The sequence below is a fragment of the Marmota monax genome, unplaced genomic scaffold (genome assembly GCF_021218885.2).
Source record: "Marmota monax isolate L192 unplaced genomic scaffold, Marmota_monax_Labrador192_F-V1.1 WCK01_AAM20220418_F8-fsc00501, whole genome shotgun sequence".
Taxonomy (NCBI): Eukaryota; Metazoa; Chordata; class Mammalia; order Rodentia; family Sciuridae; genus Marmota; species Marmota monax.
In genome coordinates, this window is record NW_026693328.1 from 153,509 (window position 1) to 180,473 (window position 26,965).

The 26,965-nt window shown below is 46.7% G+C and overlaps 1 protein-coding gene across 1 annotated transcript; it reads left to right on the forward strand.

Moving 5' to 3' along the window:
* Alkbh5 (alkB homolog 5, RNA demethylase) lies at window positions 1-26,965 on the forward strand. Its single transcript, XM_046456683.2, has 4 exons — window positions 1-1,297; window positions 9,956-10,036; window positions 21,653-21,808; window positions 22,655-26,965. The coding sequence occupies exons 1-4, from the start codon at window positions 528-530 to the stop codon at window positions 22,830-22,832; spliced, it is 1,185 nt and encodes a 394-aa protein (XP_046312639.1). The 5' UTR covers window positions 1-527; the 3' UTR covers window positions 22,833-26,965.

Sequence of the window (26,965 nt, forward strand, 5' to 3'; positions counted from 1 at the left end):
AGCGGCCCCTGTGTGCGCTTGCGCCAGCACCTCCGCCGACCGGGCCCGCACGCACGCGCATGCCCCTAGCGCGAGGAGCCGCGGTGGCCGGCAATACTGCGCGTGCGCGCCGAGAAGCCCGCTAAGGAGCGGCGCTTGCGGACGTCTGGCCGGCGGCCCGTGACGTCGTGAGGAGAGCTTTAAAGTGCGGGCCGGGCCGGGCGTCTGAGGGTCTGGCTGGGAGTCGGGCCGAGCCTACGCGGCAGCCCTCTGCGGCATGAGGCGCTTCTGGCGCCCTTGCCCCCCGGGACGTGGAGAAGGTGGAGGAGGAGGAAGCCCCGTTGTCGCCGCCGCTGCATGACCTGCCGCTACTGAGTTCCGACCCCGCTCCTGGCCCCTAGACGCCCCCCGCTGGGTCCTGAGGCAACGCATGGGGGTCCGGCACTGAGGACCCCGTTCCTTCCGGGGGCACCGGGGCGCGTCCCCCAAGAGCCATGCCTGGCCGCCCCGCCCGCCCCGGAGGACCCTAGAGTAGCGTCGCGGGGGCCATGGCGGCCGCCAGCGGCTACACAGACCTGCGTGAGAAGCTCAAGTCCATGACGTCCCGGGACAACTATAAGGCGGGCAGCCGGGAAGCCGCGGCCGCCGCCGCCGCTGCTGTAGCCGCCGCGGCCGCCGCCGCCGCCGCCGCAGAGCCTTACCCAATGTCCGGGACCAAGCGCAAATATCAAGAGGATTCTGACCCGGAGCGCAGCGACTACGAGGAGCAGCAGCTGCAGAAGGAGGAGGAGGCGCGCAAGGTGAAGAGCGGCATCCGCCAGATGCGCCTTTTTAGCCAGGATGAGTGCGCCAAGATTGAGGCCCGCATCGATGAGGTGGTGTCCCGCGCCGAGAAGGGCCTGTACAACGAGCACACGGTGGACCGGGCCCCGCTGCGCAACAAGTACTTCTTCGGCGAGGGATACACATACGGCGCCCAGCTGCAGAAGCGTGGGCCGGGTCAGGAGCGCCTCTATCCGCCGGGCGACGTGGACGAGATCCCCGAGTGGGTGCACCAGCTGGTGATACAGAAGCTGGTGGAGCACCGCGTCATCCCCGAGGGCTTCGTTAACAGCGCCGTCATCAACGACTACCAGCCCGGCGGCTGCATCGTGTCTCACGTGGACCCTATCCACATCTTTGAGCGCCCCATCGTATCCGTGTCCTTCTTTAGCGACTCCGCGCTGTGCTTCGGCTGCAAGTTCCAGTTCAAGCCTATCCGGGTGTCAGAACCTGTGCTTTCCCTGCCAGTGCGCAGGGGAAGCGTGACTGTGCTCAGGTAACCCACCTGGGAGGAGGGGGCGGCCTTGCACCCGCTGCCTTAACTACCCACCCGGGTTCAGAAAGCAGCGGCCAATAGGAGCCCGTCCTTTAAACGGTTCTCGCCCATCCTTCATTTTGTAGGTTGTAGGGAGTAGGGGAAGGGGTTTGTGTAGCGAGCAAACAGGGCTCAGGAACCAATGTCGAATTCTGCACCTGTAGCTAGCTTTCACGTGACCACGGGCTTAACTGAGAATTAGTCCAATGTCTTTCCAGAAGGTTAAGATATTAGGACTCTGTTTTTCTTATGAGATTTTAAGCATATCTCCATTTCCAAAGCAGTGTTTAAAAAAAAAGTTACTATCGAAGTCATTCCTGCTCTGTTGTTCTTGGTTTTCTTAAAGGAAAAAAAAATTAGTGGATTCCTTAACAGAAAAATACAGGCAGAGGGCCCCTGAGAGTATTTAATTGACAGAGTTTCTCCATTCCCTAGAGGGGGAATGACTTCCCTGGAGTCGAATAATTCAGTGGTTGGGCCAGAAGTAAAATACACCACACTCTTAATTCTTTCCTCTTAAGTTATGGATAAGCCCATTGGTCCTTTGTTAAGAACGTGCTGCCAGTTACTGGGACCTTATAAAGTACACCTGGGCTCTTGACCAGGTATTTGGCCTTATAGTTTGTGAGCAGTAGATTTCACAAACTGAAAATTGACTTGGTTTCCTGGCCCCAGGGAAAATTGTCTACCAGAACACTTTTATTGTCTATGTGAAGTGAAAATTATTTGGAAGCTACCTCCTTCCAATCCTGGAAAAGGTAAATCTAGTAATGCACTTTAATAATCTTCAAAACCTCTTAGGAGTTCTAGTCTATAGCTTAACTACCACCAGGTACAGGATCAGGACAAACTAGGATTTTGTTGTGAGCAGCTTAACCTCTGAAGTGCAGTTGACGCCATAGGCCACAGTTGTGGGGAGAAGCAGGGTCCCAGGAGCCCTCTTAATATCAAAAGAGCAGGTCATCTGTCATTTCAGTTGAACATGATTCCTTTGATTATTGAGGATGGCAGCAGAGTCTTGAGATGCCAAGCACCTCCTGATGGGAAAATCTGGGAAGGCATTGGTAACATAAGCAGTACTTTGGATCCTAGAGAACCACTTAGCTGTCAGATGTTTCCTTGTCTTTTGGACTTTTGAGCATCTCAGGCCTGGGTGGTGTTTCCAGATGGATGCCTTTTAAGATGGGATTTCCAGGGTTAGGTCCTCCCTGGGGGCTTGTTATAGAAGGCAGGTTGGGGCTCTGATTTCTGGGAAGAGCTCTCAGTGCTAAAAGAGCTCATACAAAGACTACTTGGTCTCTTAATGAGATATTAATTTTCTACATAGTCATAGACCATTAGGGTTGTTTTCAGGAGGCCCATCAGTAATTGACTGCTTAATGAGGAGATCCAAGGCATTTTGTGACTTTGAGATACTTAACCCCCAAACAAATGCACAGTCCTGGATTGAAGAGTAGACATTTTAGGGTTTTTTCTTTTTTTTTTTTTTTTTTGGACGTTTTAAATTCTTAATATGCAGGTCTGTTAGTGATCCGCAACCGGATTGCATCATCAGGAAAATTCCATCTTTTCTTTAGTAAAGTTTTAAAGCTTTTCTAATCTCTTCCAACCCTTCCTGGATTCAGACTTAGCTGTAGAGTTAGTGTGGGAGGGCCAGCCACGTCCTGAAAAATACTGCCCCAGGCTTTGGATCCAACTCTCCTCATTTGCTTTGGGATCTTGTGGGCGGTCTCAGACCTGGCTTTCTTATCCACAAAGTGGGGATGATGCCAACTTCTGAAGCCTTTTAGAATTAAATGTGGTGATTTGGTGTTAAGTACAGATTTTGGCACAGTTTGGACACTTGAATGGATGCTTACTTTCATATACAACAATTTAATGAGCTTCTGCTTTCTTGGTGAGGAAGGGGCTAGGAATTTGGTGGATCCTGAAACATGACTCATAACTTTCAAATAGTCCAAACTCGGTGAACACCTCAGACTAGGTGATAGTCACAGCCCAGGCAGGTAATTGCAGGAGTGTGCCGAAGGGTCATCTTATTATAAGCTCCATAGTGTTGGAAGTTTTGGGGGTAAGTAAGCTGCAACTTGGAAGTTTTTGAGACTTGGGAAGTTTGGGGACTACACATTAGCCATGCAAAACAGGGTTGGGGAAGCATACAACAGCAGAAGGTTTGGCAGCAGTAGCAGGGTATGACCATAGGTAAGGGGAGGGGTAGGTGCTGCTGTGAGGCAGATGTAATTCATTAGAGACTGGTAGCTGATGCCTTGGTGAAGCTCAGCCTCTTGGTGAACCTCTTAACAGTGCTACTGTTGCTATTCAGGGCTTGTTAATTCTTTATTTTTGGTAGTGGCCCTGGGGATTGAATTCAGGGGTGCTCTACATCCCCCAGGACCCTCACCTGCCCCCCTTTTTTCCTGAGACAAGATATCACATACTTGCCCAGTCTTGTCTCCAGCAAGAGATCCTCCTACCTCAGCCTTCTCAGTTCCTGGGATTATAGGCAAGCACCACTATGCCCAGCTTTGCTGATTCGTTGTTGTGAGGGCTGTCAACGTATTGTAGAAGTTATACAGTGTACCTGGCCTCCTTGTGCTAGATGCCAGTAGCACTTTGTGTGTGTGTGTGTGTGTGTGTGTAAGTGTGTAAATATTAAGTCTTTATGTATGTGGTGCCGAGGATCGAACCTGGTGCGAGTGCTGTACTGCTGAGCTATAACTCCAGCCCCGCCAGAGCACTTTTTATGACTACCAAACATGTCTTCAGATACCACCAAATTCCCTGAGGGTGAGAGTTGGGGAGTAGACTCATCTCCAGTTGAAAGCCACTGCCCTAAAATTTTGGATGCTCCCACTAATTTAAATCATCTACCACCCTCTCATTTAAAACTCAGCTTACTTGGTGTGCAGATGGATGAACACCTGCCTGTTTATAGTGCCCTCATCAAATCTTGCATGTAAGCTAGTAAGAGAGGTGGTGCTTTCTCTCGCTTCCTGGTAGGAGTCTCAATCCAGGCAGTGATATGCAGTAAAGCTGCAGATCAGAAGGAAGGGTCTGACAAAACAGGTGTTCTGCATATGCAGAGGGATTGAAGCATTTGTCACCTGAAACTTCGGTTGTCATTTGCAATGGTGTTTGTAATTGTCCAAGACAACGTGGCAGGAATGCAGTTCTTATATTTAATAGTGTTCAATGTGGATGTTGGTGTGGCAGACATTGACTCAGCAGTGTTTAAACCTGGGCACTTAAAGGAAGACCTCAGACCCTTCTTGGAAGTGTTTTATTATACTCCTTTCTAAACCCAACTGGCCATTGTTTTTTTTTTTGTTTTGTTTTTGTGTCCTCATTTGGGGGGGGGGGTCTGGGTGGCCATACTTTTTATTCTCTTATCTAAATAAATAACTCATCCTGTATTCTGTTGCCTATTCCTGTAAGGTGAATGGGGCAGATTAAAACAGGTCCAATTGGATTAATTAGAATAATAACCTCAAGACTAATTGCTTACATGCTTCTACCTTTATTCACAGCAGCATGATCTCTGTGTGGTGGCTTCATGCCCAGAGACCCAGGCTGTGGCCACGGGTCTGGAAGTGACTTGTTTTGCTCAGCCAGGGGTGGACTGTTGAGCTCAGCCTTTGCCTCCTGCACTTAACAGTTGGTATTGGGTAGAGTGAGCACCCCTGTCCATTTTGGGCTAAGAGCTAATCTTGTTCTGCTGGTTGAAAGCAAAATTTAGCTTTCTGGCTTAAAATAGTTGGGAAAGTAGGGCAGATAGGTCCTGGGCCACATCTCATGTGGAATCTTCTGTTGCCATGGGAGTGGGAGAAACTGCAAGATGAGGTCAGGGCTGTATGTTCTCAAGATGAACTCCTGGCCATTGGGATTGGCTATCCTTGCAGCTGCTGGTCCTGATGAGAAGGCAGGTAGTATTGGTATGTACGGTGACTTACACATATCATCCCAGGCTGAGATAGGCAATTGCAATTGCAGTTTTGAGGCCAGCCTGGGCAATGTTGTAAAACCTGTCTCAAAAAAAAAAAAAAGGTCTGGGGATGCATTTCAGTGGTAGATCTCTTTTGCCTAGCATGTGCAACACCCTGGGTCCCATCCCCAGTTGTGTATATACACATACACACACACAGGCAGAGGGCAGCAAAGGAGAGGAAGCTAATGTTGAAGCCTAGACCAAGCAGAGAATAAATAAGCCATAAAAATTTTAGGGCTGGGAAAAAAATTTTTTTTAGGGCTGGCTGGCAATTTTGGACTGGCACTTGGCATATAGCCTTTAGTGAGATACTGTGCTAGCTCTCTGGGGGGCACGGGCTTATCTTTGCAGACTTCTCCAGGGCATGTGTTCTTTGGTGATGCCAGCAAGGACCCCAGGACAGACTAGACTTTGTTAGCAGGAAACACAGATGGGCCTTTTTCTTTCTATGCTTGCTACCTAAACTCTTCCCCCCCCCACCCCAAACAAAAACAAAAGCAAAAAGATTTTTGGCAAACTTGGTGGCAATTCCAAAACTATCACTTTAGCTGTTTGACTTCGGGTAAATGACTTAACCTTTGTGAGCCTGTTTTCTTTTGCAAAGTGCAGCCAGTGATGCCAGAGTCACCAAAGAAGATTGACTTTTCTGTCCCCACTGCTGATTACTTGAAGTTTAACTAAAGGTGTCTCAGGAGATGAGCTGCCTTCTGTGTTCAGTTCCTATCAAATTGGGAAACAGCAGGTTGACCTTTTTCCCTCTGGATTCAAAAAGTCCCCAGACTTATCTGAAAGTTAAGCCATGTGTCTTCCTGGACACTCAGATCTGGTAAATAACTTGAGTCTGAGCTCACAGTTATGCTTCTGTGTCCAGGTTTCCTACCTGCTCTCCTCCAGAAACCTAGGCTCACAAGACTGAGAAGCTTATCAGTGGTGGGGCTGTCTAAGATAGGTAGCCCCAGCCAGAGGGAGGCTGTCTCTAGACTCTGATCTTGACCAGTCCCTCCATCTCTAATCTGTTCTGGTGTAGGCTGAGAGGGCATGTAGTAGACAGGGTATGGTGGGCATCTTGGAAATGTGCCTTAACAACTTGATCTCCAAAGCTGTCGCCAGAGGTCTGCATAGTTATAGATTTTTAGATTCCTCATTCTTGCATCTCATCTCTATTTTACAGATATAGGAACTGAGACTCCAAAAGTGGTAGGAAAAGTTTGGCTTAGTATGCATTTCATTTTTGGTCCATTGTGTACAGAGTTGAATAAGGCCTTAGAAGGCTCTGTCTTGTAGGGAAGATACAATCTCCATAGGCCAAATGTAGTAAAAAGTCCTAGGAGGGTGTGGTTGAGGTTTTGGGAGTAACCCTGCTTGCGGGAGCTCAGGGAAAGCTTCCCAGAGAAGGTAGATGTGTCACCTTCCTTAAGAATCACTCTAAGGTCTAGTAGGTGACAGAGATAGATCCTGTTGTTACCCTTTTGTGTTTTGGATACTAAGGATTGAATCAAGGGGTGCTTTCCATTGAGCTATATCCATAGTTTTTTTTTTTTTAAAGACAGAGTTTTGCTGAACGTCTCACTGAGTTGCAGAGGATGACCTTGAACTTGGATCCTCTTGCCTCTGCCTCAAATTGCTGGGGGTGTGCCACCACACCTAGCTAGGCCTTATTACTCTTGATACTTCTTGCATACTAATTGCTGCTGGGGTCGGGGCCCAGTTAGGGGAGGGAGTAAGCAAGCTGGACTGCACAAGGTATTTCCTTCTCTCATTTCCCTGTGAAAACAAAGGAGCAGGAGGCACTGGAACTTTTCTTCATGCCAAGGTTAGGGCTGGATCCATGGCATATTAAGTTTCAAGCTGGCAGACTGGGACTTTCAAACATTTTCTCTTGTAGCGAGTAGGTTCCTAGCAGTAAATTATACTCTTGTGGTCTCTGCTGGGCACTTGCTGCTGAAGTTTGGCCAGGAGAGCTTCTTTTGGTCAGAACTTTGAGTTCCCACTCGAGCCCAATACTTTGAAGAATAGTCAGTGGATTGTCAACAGTTGCCAGGAAGTTCTAGAAGACCAGTGCTAATGAGCCCTCCAGGTGGAGTCCATGCCAAGGGGACCTGTATCAGCACATTAATTCTGAGGCCTGGGCTCAGGGCAAGAGCCTGGCATAGCTTATTGTTTGCTCTGGAGGCCTTTAGAGGATGGGCCTGGAAGCATGGAGGCAATCAAGCTTTGACAAACATCTGGATTTGCTCCAGAATTACATTAAGAGTAGTGGTTCCTTGTTAGAGATTAGAAGCTAGAGCCCTAGGTCATGTCTGTAGTCCAAGTTAAACAGATTAATAGAACTTGTTAACAACAGGGAACATTGCTTGTAGCTAGCACTGCAGGTTCAAGCCTTAGAAATGTACCTATGGACTCCTGAGAAGTGCTGTGTGTAGATTATATGGAACTATTTTACAACCCAGATCACCACTGTGAGAGTGATAAAAATGTGGGATGAGACCTTTAACTCCTATCCTTGGAATAGGGCCTAGGAGGTCTCTCCCTATAGAGAGATCTCTGCAAGGTGATCCCAGCTCATATCTTCTTGGCAGATGCTGACCCCAAGGCTCTGCCCCCCACCCCAGGGACCCTTGGGCAATGATTAGCAAATGGTAGGGCCCTAGGAACTTAATTCTCAAAACCCTGAATGTGTGGCCTCTCACCACCCCCTCCCAGAGGTATCAGCCTAGATACCTAGAACCCTGTGCTTCTGCCTGGAAGGGAAAAGGTGATGGCTGCCTCTTAAAAATTTTTTAGTCTTACCAGGTGGTAGTGCATACTAGTAATCCCAGCTACTCATTTGAGGCCAGCCTAGGCAATTTAGTTAGACTCCCATTTCAAAATATATAAAATGTAGCTCAGTGGTAAAATGCCTCTGGGTTCAATCCCCAGTGCTGAAAGTAAGTACAATTTTGTAGTTTTTTGTAATGACAATGAAATTATAAAGCTTAACAATGAATGCCCAAGAACCTACTGTTCTCCTTACTACAGATTAAGAAACTGAGATTTAGATTCAGTATGTAACTTAACTAAGTCAAGTAGGTAGTAGATGACAAAGTTCTGATTTGAACTCCTGTCCCTTCAACTCCCTAACACCTTTGGGGGGTTCCACAATTTTGGATGTGCACTTCTTAACAGTGGGCTGACACAGTAATAGTTATTGAGAAAGGGTTCTTTGATCAGTGCTCTAGTTAAAGTCTGCAGGTTCTTTTTCTGAAGTAATTCAGAATTATCCCTTTAACATAGGTTTTTTGAAAATAATATTTTCTAGTGGCTGTGGTTCTAGCATGCGTGAGGCACTGGGTTCAATCCTCAGCATCACATTTTTTTAAAAAATGAAGGTATAAAAAAAAAAATTTTTAAAATTTTTTTCCAAGTAAATTTTCTTCTGCCACCAGCACTGTCTCAAATGTACAGATAAGAGATATACTTTGTAGGGGTGGAGCCTGAATCAACCTGACTTTATTTTTACTGGTTCTTGCATCCAATTCTTATCCATAGTTGGGCCAGCCTGGTCACTTCAAGGAATCCTTCCCAAGCCTGTGACATTTCTGACAGTTAAGCTTGCTGCCCTTGAGAAGGAGCTGATCAACCCTGAGGAAGGTTTGTGGTCCAGGGCAGCCAGAAATTCCCTGAGCAGGTGGAGAAGCTGAGACTGCAAAACTTCTCACCAGGCCTATGGTTGGGCGAGTATTTGTCTAGGTAGATCTGCCACAGCTCATTGGAAGACTTGGGTTTGGGGTGTCTCTTGGCTGCTATGCTCCTGGTGAGAGCATATGAGAGGATTAGGAATTGGAGTTGCTAGAATTTCAAAGGGGAAAAGATGCTAACTGAAAAGAAGACAGTCATCTACCCACATTCATTGGTCTGTAAGCAGTTTTTAAAATCTTATAACTTGTTGAAAATAAATAGAAATTTGAGTGTGATGGAAATTCTTAAAATATCCCAAACACAGCTGTCTTCAAAATTGTGGATCCCCCCAAAGGAGGCTTTTGAAAGCTTTTTTCCAAGTAGACAAATTCTCCTTTGGAATGTGGCAGTCCTAGTTCTCCCTGGTGACTCAGTGTGTCAGCAACTGCGTTGGCTTCCTTCATTGTGCTGTGGGGTGAGGGAAAGGGAGGAAGAATAAGGAGGGGATAGCTCTTTGTGTCCTCATGGAGGTCTTCCCTGAGTCACTCCGGTTCTTTAGAGCCTCTAAAGATGCATTCTCTTGAAGGTTCTTTACTTATTTTAGTTTTGCAGAGCTGGGAATGAAACCAGGACTTCATACATGGCCAAGCAAACGTTCTACCACTGAGCTACATCTCCAGCCTTATGGGCTCTAAAAAAAAAAAAAAAAAAAAAAAGTTCCTGGCCTGTGCGGGGAGAATCCTGCCTGGCCTCTCTTAAGAGGCCAATGGGTGTCCTTTGCCTCAAGTCAGGTTTTTCCTTGAGTCGTTTTTCAGCAAAAGCTTCCTGGAATGTGGTATTTACCTTCCACATATGTAGATCTTTGAACCTTGCAAATAACAGGCAGGGGGCAGCCATAATACATGAGCTGTATTCTGGTCTCCCAGGTGTTTTGGTTTTCCACTCTTCATGGTTCCTTATTCTATGTTTCTTTCCAGTGGATATGCTGCTGACGAAATCACTCACTGCATAAGGCCTCAGGACATCAAGGAGCGCCGAGCGGTCATCATCCTCAGGAAGTAAGTACCCTGTGTTTGGTGTCTTCTGCGCCACCTGTAGGCCTGTCTGGAGATGTAGGTCTGGATTTCCTGAGAAATGCTTACACCAGTGGCATGGAACAGAGAAATCTGGGAGGGCAGAAAGCTGTTATGATCTCTTACTTTTTATTTGCATTCTGTGAGGAAAAAGCTGTTTTGCTTTTTCATCAGAAAATGAAGTTCTTTGTTTGGACTTTAGGACTGAACAAAAATCACATGCTGCCCAGTATTTATGGGCACAGTCTTGAGACAAGATTTGGGGAACACTTTTCCAAACCCCACCCCACTCCCAACCTCCTCCTCTCACCTCTTTGGTTCTGATTTGTCACATGTGTGCTCTGTGATTATTTTTAGGACTGTACTTTAGAAGCCTGCTTTAAAAAATGTCTGGGTTTTCACTCTGGGAGGAGCAGGGAGTAAGGAGACAGTGTAAGGTTCGAATGCAGTATTCAACTGGCTCATAGCTGTAGCTGTCTCCACTCTGGTAAGAGGATTCAGGGATGGATGTACTGATTAAAGTTAGTAAACCTGGCCTCTCCAGGGTTTTTTTGGTTGTCGTTGTCACTTTTCATACTGGGTAATGAACCCAGGGGCACTTGACCACTGGGCTGTGTTCCCCAGCCCTTTTTTTATTTTTAGGCAGAATCTTCCTAAGTTCTGAGGGTCTCTCTTACTAAGCTGTTGAGGATGGCGTCAAACTTGAGATCCTCCTGCCTTAGCCTCCCTACCGAGTGTAAGACCAGGTGTGCAAAACCAAGTCTGGCTATAGCTTTTTTTTTTTTTGGTCCTTGTGGTGAGCAGACAGATTTGTCAGCAGCCACAGCCACACAAACATTGGATCAGAGAAAGACAAGCCTTCTTTTGAATGGAGTTCCAGAGAAGATCAGGGATTGCCCAGACTCCCATAAAAGTCGGTGAGCAGAGCAAGACCACTATGTAGACTTGGGTTTGTTCAGGAGGTGGAAAGCCTGCTAACTTTTTTCTTCAAAATTTAAATAAACTTTATTTTTGTAGAACAGTTTTAAATTTATAGAAAATTGTGGTTTTACACAGTTTTTTAGTACCCTGTATCCCATTTCTTCTATTTTTAAAAAATATTTTTGTTTTGGTGCTGGGGACTTAGCTCAGTTGGTAGAGTGCTTGCCTTGCATGCACAAGGCCCTGGGTTCAATCCCAGCACCACCAAAAATGTGTGTGTGTGTGTGTGTGTGTGTGTGTGTGTGTGTTTGTATTTGTTTTAGTTGGACACAATACCTTTATTTTATGTGGTGCTGAGGATTGAACCTAGTGCCTCACATATGCTAGGCAAGCGCCTGAGCCACAAACCAAGCTCCTTAGTACATTTGTTTGGTATGTTTGTTATTAACAAGAAACTGCTAGTGGTTGGGATGTAGCTTAGTAGTAGATCGTTTGCTTAAGCATGTGCAAGGGCCTGGATTCTCTCATCAGCACTATGAAAAAGAAAATAAACAAGCGATTTTTCTTATTTTTTCCCCCTGTTCTAAGATATTTTCCACATTACATTTATCATATCACCTTAAGCTCTTCTTGGTTGTGATCTTTTCTCAGACTTGTCTTATTCTTTTTTTGGTACTGGGTATTGAGCCCAGAGGCACTCTACCACTCAACTGCATCCCCAGCCCTTTTTATTTTTTATTTAGGGTCTCACCAAGTTGCTGAGGCTGGCCTTGAACTTGGAATCCTCAGCTTCCCTAGTAGCTGGGATTATAGGCTTGTGCCATTGTGTCTGATTTTTTTTTTTTTTTTGGCGGAGGGTGGGGTACTGGGGACTGAACTCGGGGGCACTCGGCCACATTCCCAGCCCTATTTTGTATTTTATTTAGAGACAGGGTCTCACTGAGTTTCTTGGTGCCTTGCCATTGCTGAGACTGGCTTTGAACTCATGATTCCCCTAGTCTCAGCCTTCCAAGCCACTGGGATTACAGGCATGCGCCAACGCGCCCGGCCTGATTTAGGCCTTATTTTTGATGACACTGATTGATTAAACCAAAACATTTTATAGAATATCCCTCAATTGGTATTTGTCTTTTTTTTTTCCCCCCCCAGATTTTTAAGGTTGGCCTAGGGTTATGTTTTCTGGGAGGAAGACCACAGAAATAAAGTGCTAGTTTTACCATATGCTAAGGGTATATTCTGTTAAAATAACTTGGCACTGCTGATCTTGAACATCTGGTCATCTGCAATGTTTGTCAGTTTTTCAACTATAAAAATTACTGCTTCTCCTCCGTCCATGTAGAGTCTACATGAAGTAGTGAGGCCAGGCACTGTGATGTGCACAAGTATTCCAGCCCAGGAGGACCCATCACTTGAATTCAGGAATTCAAGGCCAACCTGGGCAGCATGGCTAGATCGATCTCTTAAAAACAAGATGCTGGGTGTGATGGTGCATACATATAATCTTAGCAGCTTGGGAGACTGAAACAGGAGGATCTCAAGTTTGAGGCCAGCCTTAGCTATTTAGCAAGGTTCTAAGCAACTTAGTGAGACCCTTTCTCAAAAAGGGCTGGGAATGTAGCTTAGTGATAAAGTGCCCCTGGATTCAGTTCCCAGTACCAACAAACAAAAGGGCTAAAGGTGTGGCTCAGTGGTAGAACACTTGCCTAGCATGTGCTAGACTGTGGGTTCATTCTCAGAACCAAAAAAACAAAACAAAAACCCCAAAAGTGAGGATTTAGCCTTACCTTCTTGAGGCAGGAGAGAAGTAGCCACATGAGTTATTTGTATTTCTTCTGCATAGGAGATCTGACTATATTCCAACACCCCCCACACACACACTTTAAAAAAAAAAAAAAATCCATTTGTTTATATCAGCATAGAGTCGGGGTATTTATGTTCAATTGTTCCAGCTTCAGCTGCTGGAAACTGTTGGTTTGTCTTTCTGAGCCCAGGGGTGCTACATCTAGGGTCTCCCTAAGTTGCTGAGGCAGATTTAAGCTTGTGCTCAGCCCCAAGTTGCTGGGATTATAAGAGTTTGCCATCTTTTTCTAAGTTGTAGAGGGACACAACACCTTTGTTTTTATTTTTATATGGTGTTGAGGATGGAACCCAGTGCCTCACACGTGCTAGGCAAATGTTCTACCACTAAGCCATGACCCTAGCCCAAGAGTTTGCCATCTTTTTAATTTCAGTCAATAACTTTGGTATTCTGTCTTTTGGTTGCAGAACTCCAGAATAAGGTGATAAAGGAGTCATCAGCATGGCTCTGTCACTTTGTCTAGCTGAAACTTTGACTTCTGTATTATTGTCAGTAGTGTGGATATGACCCAGACCTAGGTGGGATAGTTCTGTGGTGTAGGCAGAGCACCAGGCACATTTGGAAACTTCAGACACTTGGGTTGATTTGGTGGTTGGCAACCTCTCTTCTCTAGCTTAAGAATAATCCCAAAATTGATCAGAGGTTTTTTTTGTTTTTGTTTTTATCTTTTTTTTTTTTGTTTTGTTTTTGGCAGACACAACATCTTTATTGTATGTGGTGCTGAGGATCGAACCCAGGCCGCATGCATGCCAGGCGAGCACGCTACCACTTGAGCCACATCCCCAGCCCCTAATATCTTTATTTTGTTTATTTTTATGTGGTGCTGAGGATTGAATCCAGTACCTCACATGTGTGAGGTAAGCACTCTGCTACTGAGCCACAACCACAGCCCAAATAAAGTGTTTTTTAAATTACCTTTCTATTTTGTTTTCCTGTGGTTCCCAGCACAAACCAAAATCCAGAACCAAACCAGAATCCAGAGAGCACCTTCTTTTTAGCTTCTCTGTCATTCTCGGGCTTTACCTGCAGCAGGGATGGGTGGCCTGCCCAGGCCGTGAACCTGGAAGGGAACTCCTGGGGTTATGTAGAATCAGAGCAATAACTCCCAGGTGTTCCCTCCCAACCTCTCATAATAGCTTTTCCTGGGAATTTTTTTTTTTTCCTGCTGAGTTGCTTAGGGCCTTGCTAAGTTGCTGAGGCTGTCTTTGAACTTGCAATCCTCCTGCCTCAGCCTCCCGAGTTGCTAGGATTACAGGCATGTACCACCGCACCTGACTCCTTGGTAAATCTTTGTGGAGAATCTTATCAGTCTTCCAGATACTTCCTTCTTCTTGAATGGTGGCTTCCATATCTGGCTGGCTAGGACAGCTGAGTCAAATGCTTCTCAGCACAGCTAAGGGTCTGCACTATTAATCAGCTCCCCTGGAAACTCTGCCAGCTGGGCAAAGTGGTCTGACATTAGGAATGGCTGTTGTGAGTGACTGAGGTTCTTTGACCTTTTGACTTGAGTAGGCCAAAGAGCTATCCAGGGACTGGGCTTTGGTGAGAAGAGGGTGGAGACAAGTGGGAGGATATCCCCAGCTTTCCCAGGCAGTTGAGCTGTGGAAATGCCCAACTGTAGAGAACCAACCAAGAGGCCTAAGGAGAGGTACAGGTGTCTCTGCTGCTTGTAGAATAAAATCCAAGCATGTAGCCTAGTTTCTGGGGATTGATACTTGCAACTCCCAGGACAGTCCATAGACGTATTCCTGGGTTCTGTGGCATTGTGGCTTCTGTTGGCAGTGCCTTCTGATCTAATATATTCATCTTATGATCCATTCCCACTCCCCAAATGACCAACATGGAGACAATGAAAGTTGATTAACCTAACCATCCTTCAAGGGTCAGTTGTTGACATGCAGGAAACATCATACATACAACTGTAGCCCTCTCAGCATAAACTGTTTAGACTGTCAGCTCATACATTTGGCATGGTGAATTTCCAAATTCATTTTCTGTGGGAGCAGGGAGATCCCTGTTCATCTGGTTCCTAGCATGTGGCCCAGCCCAGAGGAGGAATCCTTCAATATGAGAAGAATGATTCAAGTGGAGAGAAGCAGCTCCAGAGTAGCTGCAGGGGCTTGTCTTGGAAAAGGACAGCTGTGACAAGTTGAAAAGGAGAATATTTTCACTTGGGCATCCAGGCACTGCCCAGAAATCATCACAAGGTAGTCTGGAGGTACCTGGCTGATTTGACATCTTCTGGGGAGGTCATGTTCCTGTGGCTGGAGTGTGCATTGAGCCTGGCTTCTGACAGGCAGAGAGTGGAGAGCTAGTCCTGCCTTCTCCTAAGTTCAGGTAAAAATTTCACAGGTTGTGATGGGCATATAGCTTGGTAGAGTGGTAGAGTGCATGCTTAGCATGTGCGAGGCCCTGGGTTCCATCACCTGCAGCTCTGTCCCCCATGGCCTCCCTGCCCCTTCAAAAAATAAAGACTGCTGAGGGAGGGTCTGGGGACCCTGACACCAGCTCAGGTCATAGCTGGCAAGGTCTTTCTAAGGGCCTCATAGAAGGAGTCATATGGGTGGGTACTGAGTGCTTTCTGGTTGAACAAAACGTTGTTCCTTTGACATGGATGGTGTTGGGTCATCTCCCTGGGAGGCTGAAAGTGACCTTTTGAGAGCTTCCCCAGGAGTGACATCTGTAGCCTGCAGTTTAGTGTTATGATGTTTCACATTCAGTAAATCATTGAGTTGAGATCTGTAACCTGGATCTTCTGGTGGTAGGTCTTGTATTCCCTTGGTGTTTTGCACATTGGAGCATTACAGGTCCTGCCCTTCTTTCCCAGAGTCTCATCAAAGTAGATGCTTTGAATTTAATAAACTGGAGCTCAAATGTTGAAGCATTTTCTTGCCTCTTCTCAGTGAATAGCTGACTGAGAGTGTTTTAAGTATCTAGGGGAATCTACAGAGAGCAGGGTAAGGTAGCAACTACAGGTATTCAGCTCTGTGAGGTCTTTAGTATCCGTCAACATCCCTGAATGTTCCTGTCTCCGAGTTCACCTAGGACAAGCTGCCTAACATGCATCTTTCCTTGGTGTAATCATTGGTACCATCAGTAGGTAAACTGGACCTGGCCTTTTTGTTACTGTGGTTAAAGTTTTAAAGCATGGGCTAGGTGGCCAAGAGGCTTATCAACTTCTGGGGGGAACCAGAGGGTGTCCCAATGTTTCCATGATTCCCTGGCATGACTTGGGTGTTCCTCCTGGAGGATTTTGCTAGCTGCCAAGATCCATACATTAATCCTGAGAGTAAGAGGTGTGAACTGTATTTAGAAAGGGATCAGACAGGAAATGAGCTCCTTGAAATGATCTTTGAACAAGGATTTTGGACTTGGAAATATCAGGTATCTATTGTACACAAGTTGCCTGAATTAGGCACCACAGGAAACTTTATTGCTTCCTTGGAAACTTAATGTGCTCTTGGTTGTTCTTATGATTACATTGCTATTATAACACAAAACAGAGCACTGGTAGAAAACAATGTATTCCTTATGGAACCCACCATAAACAAAATGGGCAAAAAATTTTCAGGCTTGGTAAGATCTGTCTCCTAAGCTAGAAACTTCTGGCTAGGCAGAAACAAGCTCAGAGGCTAGAAGGCAGGGAAGTAGGGAATAAAGGGGAGTAGTTCAGATGCAGGAGTGAAGATGGAAGGCTTTTGATCACTGATTCTCAGGAGATGACTTGTGGGCTCTCAGGATCTTCTACGTGAAGTTTAGGAGGCCCCAACACTATGTTGCATTTGCCTATAATAAAGGACTAGGGGTACAGATCTGTGTTAAGAGTGCCCCTGGGTTCTGTCCCTGGTACTGCTAAAAAAAAAAAAAAAAAAGATTTTTAAAACGGTTGGGAATAAAGGTTAGAGGTAGAATATTCTTAGGTTTGGTTCCCAGTGCCACAAAAATAAAAACAAAAAACTTTATTTTTACAAGGTTGGCACTTTCCCATTAACCAAGTGAAGTGGCTCAAGACAATGTAAATAGTTTTCTTTGCTTTTGGTCAAGTAGGATTCAGCTCAAAGTGATCTGAAGCTGGACAGCTTCAGATCACTAGTGCTAGGAGTATGATTAGTATGGGCTTTTATCTGTTTGTCTTGGGGAGAAGGCAGACATTGAACTGCTCACCAGAGACTTAGTCAAGGCTTTCCAGAGGAGCATACCTGTAGGTGGTTGAAGGGCCAAGAACAGGTGTTCAAGGGCAAAGGTAGTTCAGTCAGAAAAGATGTTCTTTGAACAGGAGATGTGGCTCAGTGGTAGAGCACTTGCCTAGCATGCATGAGGTTGGGGGTTCCAGAAAAAGAAAAAAAAAAAAGAGTTGCTTCTCAAAGACTTGTAGTCCAGTAACTCTGGGACACTCCATTACTCTGGAACAGAGTGGTGGTTGGGGTGGAGGGCTTCATACGATGTAAGAAAAGACTGCATGCACGTAGAGAAATATGAAGGGCACTGGGAGGCCATTAAAGCACATGAGCTGTGGGGAGAGCAATTCATGTAATAAACTGTAGGAGGCTGAACTCAATGGCTTATTTGACCACTGGAGCCAAAGAATTCAAGGGTTCAGAAGACACCCCAACATAACCAAAGCAGAGCAGCCAGCATGTGAGGCTGGGGTATAGGTGAGCAGAGAGTGGGTATGGAGGGTATACTCTAAGCTCGTCCCTCAGCAGAATGTGGAGGAGTGGACAGCTGTTGGTTTCCCTGAACCTGGCCAGGTCTGAGGCATTTCCCCACAGAGACCACTGCCACCTTCAGGGAATGATATTGCTCCTCTCCATGACTCTTATATTCTGTGGCAAAGTTTAGCTCACATTTGTTTCCTGGACCAGTGTGTATCTAGATATATATACCTTGCCCATTTGGCATCCTGCCCATGTCTGTAACATGCAGGGGAATATAGAGGCAGACCATCAGAGAGGTGATGAGCTTAGACGCCTGGCTTAGCTACTTTCTCTCCAGATGTGTTCTTACCTAAGCCCTACATTCTCAGTGCTAAATTTACAAATGCTAGATGGACTTCTACCTCCTTCCCCACTAAACCTCCCTTCTGATCATGACAGTAAGGCATGAGAAAGGTTGTGCTGAGTGAAGGTATATAGTTTGAGCAGAGGCACATGGAGTGGAGGGAACCCAGAGATATAGAGTTGCGTGGCACGGGTGGGAAAAGCAGACTTGGTTTCTGGACTCCTGGGGTCTTGGAGGAAAACAGATACCTTACCAGACTTGAGCTGGGGGGATTTCTAGGTACCTTTGATGCTGGTCCTATTGTGTGGCTGGCACCCATGGAGCCCTCCTGGCTTCTGGGGTCTTGAGGGGGGTGTGTGTATGTGTGGTATGCTATTGTGATAACCAGACTGAATGATTTGGAGAGTCTCCTGTTGTAGGCCTTTATATAGGAGATGTTTACTGTGAGCCCTGGACCATATGTTTGGAGTCCCCTTTTTAGGTGATAACCCCTCATATGTTTTTAGGCTCTTCTGACCATGGCAAACCACTGCATATATCAGTAGTGCTCTATGGAGAGAGCACAACTGATAAATGGATAGTAATCAGAAGCATTATCTTGGAGGGAAGTTAGTAGAAAATGGGTGGGGACTACTGCAGGAGACATGAAGGTGCTGGACTTTGGGAGTCTAATGCTTAAAGGTGCTGGAACTTGGTCCTATGTAGGGGTCAGGTTTCTAAACAGACCTTTTGCACTTCCTCGTCTCATTGGAAAGCCAGGTTTCCTAGTAAAAGTAGAGCCAGAAGTTGGGAAAAATAGTCATTATTGAGCCACGGAGCCACCCTTCCACCAGGGTCATTGTGGTCTGGGTGCATGATGATACCCATCTCCCAGAAATGATGGCATTGCCCCCACACGGCTCTGCTGCAGTGGAAGAGCCCACCTGTGCTTTGGAGGTTATTGTGAGGTAGTAGCTATGTGACTTAGGACAGTGATCTGCTCTGATTTAGCATTGTTTCTCACTCCCAGTAGCTTCTATGGGGGTTTACATGAGTGCTAAAGGAAGAGGGGAGCACCTGGGACAGAATTTATCTTTCTCTTCCCCTCAGCTCACATGCTGATGCACTCTTGATGCTGCAGTGATCCCTTTGGATGTAGTGGTCAGCAAGCTGACCCTCACCTCACATACCTGGATCAGTTCTGTAAAGCAGGTCTTTATTCCTATTGAGGAGGTCCAAGTCCAGTCTTTATACTCAAACTTATTGCTCAAAATTTGCAGTACCTTGTGATTCCAAATTTCGTGGCGCTCTGTTAAATCCCAAGGGACTTGCCTGCTTCAGAGGAGTTGGTTGCCTTTTATGAGGGGCATGTTCTGAAGTTAAACTGCTTCAAACTTTTTATAATGGGCTCGGGATCTAGCTCTGGTCTGGGTTCTTACAGCTTGATGGCATTTCATAAGTGGGGGAAGGACAGGAGCTTCTGCAGCGGTTAGGAGATATCTTGTAACATTCCTAGTGTATGTACCAGAGCCCTTTTGGTCTCAGCTCAACTATCCCTACAGTGAAGTGAATATAGAAAGCTGTGTTTCTGCTGGGCATGGTGGCGCTTGCTTATAATCCCAGAAGCTGGGAAGGCTGAGATAGGAGGAGCAGGAGTTCAAAGCCAGCCTCAGTAACTGTGAGGCATTAGGCAACTCAGACCCTGTCTCTAAATAAAATACAAAATAGGGCTGGGGATGTGGATCAGTGGCCGAGTGCCTCTGGGTTCAATCCCTGGTATCCAAAAAAAAAAAAAAAAGGATGGGTTTCTGGTAAGGTTGGCTCTGATTATCCCTTCTTTGGAGCTGCCTCATAATGGCAGTAAGGCTGTCCCATTGTGGGGAATTGGGGGACAATGCATTCTCCTCTTTTAGGCAGCCAGGAAAGCAGAGGGAGTAGCTGGTGCTCCTGGTTTCTCTGTCCAGACTCTTACCTTTTTCCCCAGCCTCTCTAGCAGTCCTAGACCCATGGGAAGAGTTCATCACCCTCACCTTGCCTGCCCAGACAAGCTGCCCCAAGAAGGAAGCTCAGGAGGCCTGGGGCCCATGCCAGGCCTCAGTTTGTGGCAGGATACTTCACAGAATATCCTGGGTCAAGCTGAGCACAGGCTCTCATCTTGGTGGCGGCTCTTGCCATACACACTCCCCTGAGGAAGTAACTTCAGACTGCTCCGTTAGAGTGTTGTGGGGGCTTTAGGAGCTACCTGGGGCCTTCTCACCCTGAACACAGGCTCCCTATCACTTGTACGGTCAGAGGAGGCACTTTCTTCTAAGGCTGTAGATTCTTGGAGCCCTCCAACACAAACTTTGTGGCTCGTGTCACATCTGATCTCTACAGTCTGGACCGCTCAGCTTAGGGGTATGGGGTGTGCAAGGGCCTTGGGGCTCAGGTGATTCTACCACTACTCCCCAAAGAACCTAGCCTTGAAGGAAGCCAGGCTACTTGTCTAATTCCTAGGCCCTCAGAACTGAACAGAGACTTAAAGGCAGTCCTGTTTCTCCTTCCTGTGCTCAGGTGGAGAAACTAAGGCTCAAAGGATAATAACTAACCTGGACTCTGAGGGGCAGTACCAGAATGGGGTCTTCTTTTTTCTTGGACTAGGTCCTGGTTCCCTGAACCTGGAGCCTCCCAGAGTGGAGGCTAAGACTGGTATGCCAGCCATTGAGCTGGACCCCTCTGTCCTCTCATTCTGTGAAGTGAAAGCCAAGGACAAAGGTAGCTGCCCTGCCTGCCTTTCTACCTGCCCATCAGTTTGGGCCTGAGAGCATCAGAATGTTGGTTCCCAGCTGGGAGGTAGGAGCCACCTCTGCCAACCTCAGGAGAGCGATCCCTTCCCAGGTTCAGAATGGCTCCTGTTAGGCTTAAGTCTCACCTCGGCTACCTGGGGCCCCTTTTCTACCCCTTGTTCCAGTCTTCTTAACTTTCCAGCCTTCTCTATACGGCATAAGAAGCCTTGGGGCTTCTTGGAGATTTCCTAGGCCAGCTACCTTCTGGTCTGGCTTTATAAAAGGACTCAGATCACTGCCCTGAGCATATCTCTGCCCAGCTCTTCCATGCCTACTCTTTTTCATCTGTACTTGCATATTTTGCCTTTACTAGGTAGTATGTTCCTTGAGACTTGCACTCAGTGCTGGTTGGGAACATTGCCTTCTGTTTTCTATTTGGTTAGCATCCTGGGATGAGCAGAAGCTGCCAGGTGGCTGTGGTAGCACTAAAACCAAACTCATGATCATAAAGTGGGCCTGGGCTCCCCTTCACCTTAGCTTTGCCACTCAGCCTGTGTCCCTGTTGCTACAGTGAGAAAGTTAAGTCTGGTTCCATTTCCCTCCAGTCCCTTCACAGGCCTGGAGCAGGGATCCTTTCTGTAGTAGTATTTCAGGCAGGGATGAAGGCACCTGTTGGAGTGTGTGGTGCCCACTAGTGGACCTCAGTCTTTTAGCAAGTAGAATGGATGCATCTTGAACACTTCTGGGTCCAAATGGAAGGAGGTAGAGTTGCTTTGTGCAGTTGAGAAAGAGCTCTAGGGTTTAACCTCTGGGACAACAGTTCCCTGTCATTGGAAGTCTCCAAACAGGAGTGTTCCCATTCTTTTCTCCTAGGCCTGAACTTGAGGTTGGTCAGTTGGAGGACAGCTACACCAGTCCTTAGTTGGACCATGAAGATACTAAATCACAGAGCAGAGACTGCTGGCTTATAGACAGGCCTAGCTGGTCTCCACTTGGCCTGGCAAGAGAAATAACTGGACTGACTAGGCATGTGCCCTCATCAGAGACCCAGTTGTGACATGTGTGTTTCCTTTGCAGGACAAGATTAGATGCACCCCGATTGGAAACAAAGTCCCTGAGCAGCTCTGCATTACCACCCAGCTATGCTTCAGATCGCCTTTCAGGAAACAACAGGGACCCCCCTCTGAAACCCAAGCGGTCTCACCGCAAGGCAGACCCTGACGCTGCCCACAGGTACTCAGCCTAGGATCCTCAACAAAGGCCAGTAAAGCAACCCCATGACTAGCTCTAGGCTATGATGGTGGAGAAGCCTAGGGTGGGTAGGCTGGTTAGGAGCCTGAGATTGCCCGACTTTTCAAAGCCATATGTCTGGTTTCTCTGGGAGAGTAGCATGGGTAGTATTTCTGCCTAACTCCTGGCCAGCTGCCTATACCCTCAGAGGGAAGGGATTGGGCAGAGACTCTGACAAATGCAAGTATGTTATGTTCTTCCCATGACCTCATTGTTCAGTCCCACCTGGACACACACCCTTGTGGGTTTATATTTAGGTGTTAGGGAATTTTGGCATGTAGAAGTGAACCAAGGATCTATTTGAGAAGAGTTAGGGTTTCTGATGGGATACTGTTTAAGATAAGACCAGAATGGGGGAGCTATGTAGGAAGGGCATTCTAGGCAAGAACAACCGTGTGGGCTAATGTTGTGAGGCAGAAAAGAATTTGGTGGGTTAAGGAACTAGTGAACAGAGAAGGTGGTGTTGTAGGGACAGGCAGAAGGAAGAGTTGGGAAGTAGAGTGGACAGTAGGACCATACAGGCTCTAGAGACCAGGGTAGGGAAGGCTTCCTCCTGCCCAGCAGATCCCACAGGGTGACTGGGAGATAGCCCAAAGATGAGGTGTGACCACTGACACTTAATGACCAGGAACCACCAGTACCAGTGATTCTGCCAGAAATACCCTTCACTGAGAACCACTGAATTGGAGGGCCCCAACCTAAGGACAGAGAACCAGGCACAGAGGTGATGAGGCCAGACCCCCGTCCTGCTAGCCTCTCAGATAATAACCCTCCCTCTTTTCTTTGCAGGCCACGGATCCTGGAGATGGACAAGGAAGAGAACCGGCGCTCAGTGCTGATGCCCACCCACCGGCGGAGGGGCAGCTTCAGCTCTGAGAACTACTGGCGCAAGTCCTATGAGTCCTCAGAGGACTGCTCAGAGGCGACAGGCAGCCCCGCCCGAAAGGTGAAGATGCGGAGGCACTGAAGCCTGTCCACTGCCCTCCTGGGAACTCTGGCTGATCCTCATGTAGCTGCCCCTCCTTTTGTTTTGAGGGTTTCATTTTTGTTTTTGATCTTATATATATATATATATTTTTTTTTCCCTTCGTTTGTTGCCCGTTAAGGCTGAAAAACAGAATTGGCCAAGACTTGGGTTTTCATGTTCTTGGCTTTCCTCCTGGATGAAAAGGTTGTTGGTGTCTGTAGGAGACCGAGACTCACGCTGGAGTAGCCAGTAGAGGTGTGTGTGTGTGGGGGGGGGGCAGTTATCTTCAAGTGGGGCTGAGTTAGGCTGGGTTTATTTAAAAGCAACAAAATGTTATGGTTAAGAAATTCTCATTTTTGCTTTAAATATAAATCTTTGCAGTGCTCTGAACAAAGTTCAGTCTCTTGCCCACCCTTTTCCTCCACTGATGTCCACACTTGGTTGAGGTCTCTTAGAGCCTTGCCAGCTCTGTGGGGGGGCTGCTGCTCCACCCTCACTTGCTGTCCAGGCTCTGGAAGCTCCTGTAAACACCCTTTCTTCCTCCCTCAGCAGAGTGGTTCAGGTTGGCTGGGGGCGGAGCTCAAACATTGCCAGCCCCTGTCACCCTAAGGCTATTGCCGAGCCCTCCAGGTTTCCTCCACACTTTTCTCAGAGGCTAGTACAGTGGTCCTGAGGTCTCTTGCCAAGAGTATGCCTGCCTCTTTGTTGGGTTGCTCCTTTCAAGCATTTGCGTGGGATTATATGGAAAGTTAGACTTGCCATGTTGGGTCAGTTTTAGGAATTGTTTCTAGCTAGAGGGACTGGTGTCCTTCCAAGTCTAGCATTTGGGGTATGGGAAATCATTGTGGTGTGTGGTAGGGTTTTTGTTTTCTTTTTTGAGTTTTTATTTTTCCTTTGGTCTCTTGGCTTTCCTTTCTCCTCCATTGGCCACCCTGGGCCTCCTCTCCATGTCATCCCTCTAGGAAGGTGCCCACTCCCTCTATTCACCTACAGTGTGCATCCAAGGCCAGAGCTCAGGCCTGCAGACTGGGTTGGTGCCTTCTCTGCTTCAGGGGCATGGGAGCTGGGGAAGGGGCTTCTTAAAAAAACAAACAAACAAAAAAAAAAGAACAATAATAATAAAAGGAAGAAAAAAAAAAAGTGAAGTCTTTGGCGCTTTCTACCCATTCAGATTCTGGAAGGCTGCAAGGTTTTGCTGATCTAAATTCATTAGGAATGTCTTCTTGCCAGCCAGGCCAGGACTTGGGCCTGCCAAAAGCAGAGGCCCTCCCTGCAATTGGGCCACCACAACTCCAGGGGGCTTTATGTATAGAGGTCCAGGCCTGGGGCCTCAGAAATGTGGGCAGCCACCATCAAGAAGCCCCTCTCAGGGGCCAGAACTCCTTTGCCAGCGTGGATTCCTCAAGTCAGGACTGCGTAACTAAAGCAGTTGCAGTTTTATTTTTTTTACAGCTTTTTTCCCAAAAAAATGATTTGTAGTTGTGTGTGCAGCACTTTGCCCTGATATGTGTGCTCTACAATAAAAACCAAATCTAATATATTTTGAAACAATTGTCTGATGCTGTCGTAAGAGAAAGCTTGCCTTTGGTGCCTCCTTAATCCCTTTATTTTCTTAACTTTAAACAGAGGTTGGGGAAGTGGAGCTCATGGCCCATCAGAGCCCCAGAGGAGTCAGCCAGTTGTTGACACCAGGCCTCCTGAAGGCTGTAGGTGGCCTTGTCTGTCCTCTGCCTACTCCAAGGAGGATGGCCTTCATAACTATGGGGTGTAGGTATGCAGGGGCCGCACCTTCTCTCTGCATGTGGTAGTGGAAGGACTACATGCCAGCGAGGGGGAAACAGCCTGAACCAAGGCAGGGAGAAGCTGGCTTTTGTAGAGGATATGAAAGTGGTCTTGCTCAGTAAAGACTGAGTTCCCACTACACCAGACAAGTCCTCACTAGAACCCCAACCGTGAGCAAAACTCTCCTGGTCTCTGCTTTCAGTTGCTCTCAAAGAGTATGGGAGTACATAGGATACAGGCATGAAGGAGGTATTTTTTTGGTGGGGTAAGGCTGGGCCCAGAGGCTTTAGTCCATCTGAATCCCTGACCTAACTCCCAGGGCCTGGCCAAGAGCTTCAGTCTGAAGTCTATATCACACAGTTAAGCGCTCAGAGCCAGTCTGCTTGGCCAAATTCCTGCTGTGGGAACCTGGACAAGCCACTTAACTGCCCATTTAGAAGAGAGTCCATAGACGGTGCAAGTGGCTGGCCAGGGTTTGGTTTGAAAATTGGGACAGGGCCTCTGTGTGGTCCTGGCCAGATGGACCTACAGGGGCAGCACTGAGCTGGACTTAGGATCCTGGGTGCCCTGGAGAGGATATATGGGAACCCAGAGAGAAGTGACCTACCAGCCATCCAGACTGCATGTGACAAGAGTGGTTTTTCCCTATCCATGCTTAAGCCCCTAACGGGATGGGGGCCTCAGTCAGAGCTTTCCCCACCCCTAGGAAAAGAAGCCCTTCCCCCTGCAAGACTGAGGAACATAAGGGGTTCTGACCACCAGAGTTCCTACTGCCTCTCTGGCTTTAGTCACTACCTACATGGTAGCCCTGTGGGCTCCATCTGTGAGGTGATCGTCCTGAGCAGTTACCCTGAGCCTGACAGCTGACCCTGAATCCAGTTCTCTCCACCTCCTGACAGGGTGCTTAGCCTCCCTCAGTCCCCACCCCCAGCCTGGTCTCACATAATTTTTCCAACAGCAGGGACATCAGCCCTATCCACGTAGGACCCATCCCATTCCTCTAACCCTTTTGTAAGGAGAGGGAAACAGATTCAAGGCGGTCAAGGACTGACCCAAGGTCATGTTATTCAGAAATATTGACTCAACTGTGCTGAGCACAGTGTTGGACACATGACAGACCTGGGACATAATGTCACATACATATGTAAGGGTAGCATAAACAGAAGTGTAGCACATAAATTGTAAATACATAGTATTTTGTTGTAAATTCCATATAGCCAGTTGTTTCACAAAAGTTTTTAGGCTCTTTTGCTGAATTCCGGTGTTAATCATCTGCCTATGCTTATAATTCAACCACAATATGAGGAAGATGCAGTTTATCTGCTTGTGTTTGTTTTTTTATGGCTGCCAAAACTATCACAAATTTGGTGGCTTACAAGAACAAATTTATTCTCACTTGTGGAGGTCAGAAATCCAGAATCACTTGTCCTTGAGCCCTGTCCACACCTTGACTTAAGAGGCTCTAGTGGGAAACCTGTCCCTTAAACTGCTGGTGGCTGTAAGCATTCCTTCATTTGTAGTTGCAACTTGTTGCTCTGCCTCTCTGGTCACATGGCATCTACTGTGTGCCACATCTCTCTGCCCCTTTTACTAGGGATGTTTTTGATTGGATAGAAGGGTACCAAAATAATCTTTTTAATCACATCCTCAAAGACTTTTTCTTTTTATGGTGTTGGGGATGGAATCCAGGTGCTTGTGCACATAAGTGTTCTATACTGAGCTATACTGAATTCTATACCCTCAGCCCCTCACCCTTTCTTTTTCTTTTCTTTTTGGTGGTACTGGGTATTGAACCCCGAACCCTTTTGGTTTTGTTTTTTTAGACAGGGTCTCCCTAAGTTGCTGAGGCTGGCCTCAAACTTGGGATTCTCCTGTCTCAGCCTCCCCACTCACCCTTTTTCTTCATGAGGTAACATTTACAGGTTCCAGGAATGATAACCTGATAGCTTTGGTGGCCACTGTGCTTACCACATTGCTCTTTTCCTCATGAATTGATTATCATAAAAGCTGATATATGACCTACTAGTTCCTCAAGAAATTATGCTAGTTGGATTGGAATCTCAATCTCAGCACTACTTTCAAATTTAATCTAAATCATCAATATTTTTTCCATGGCTTTCTCAAAACTAGATTTGTGCTGTCCAATATGGTAGCCACTGGACTCTCATCAAGCACTTGAAATGTGGCTAGTTTGAATTGAGATGTGCTTTAAGTGTAAAATAAACACCAGAATTTGAAGTTAGGATGAAAAACAATGTAAAATATATCACTGATAACTTTATATTGGTTACATGTTGAAATGATACTATTTTGAACATACTGGGTTAAATAAAATATACTATTTAAATTAA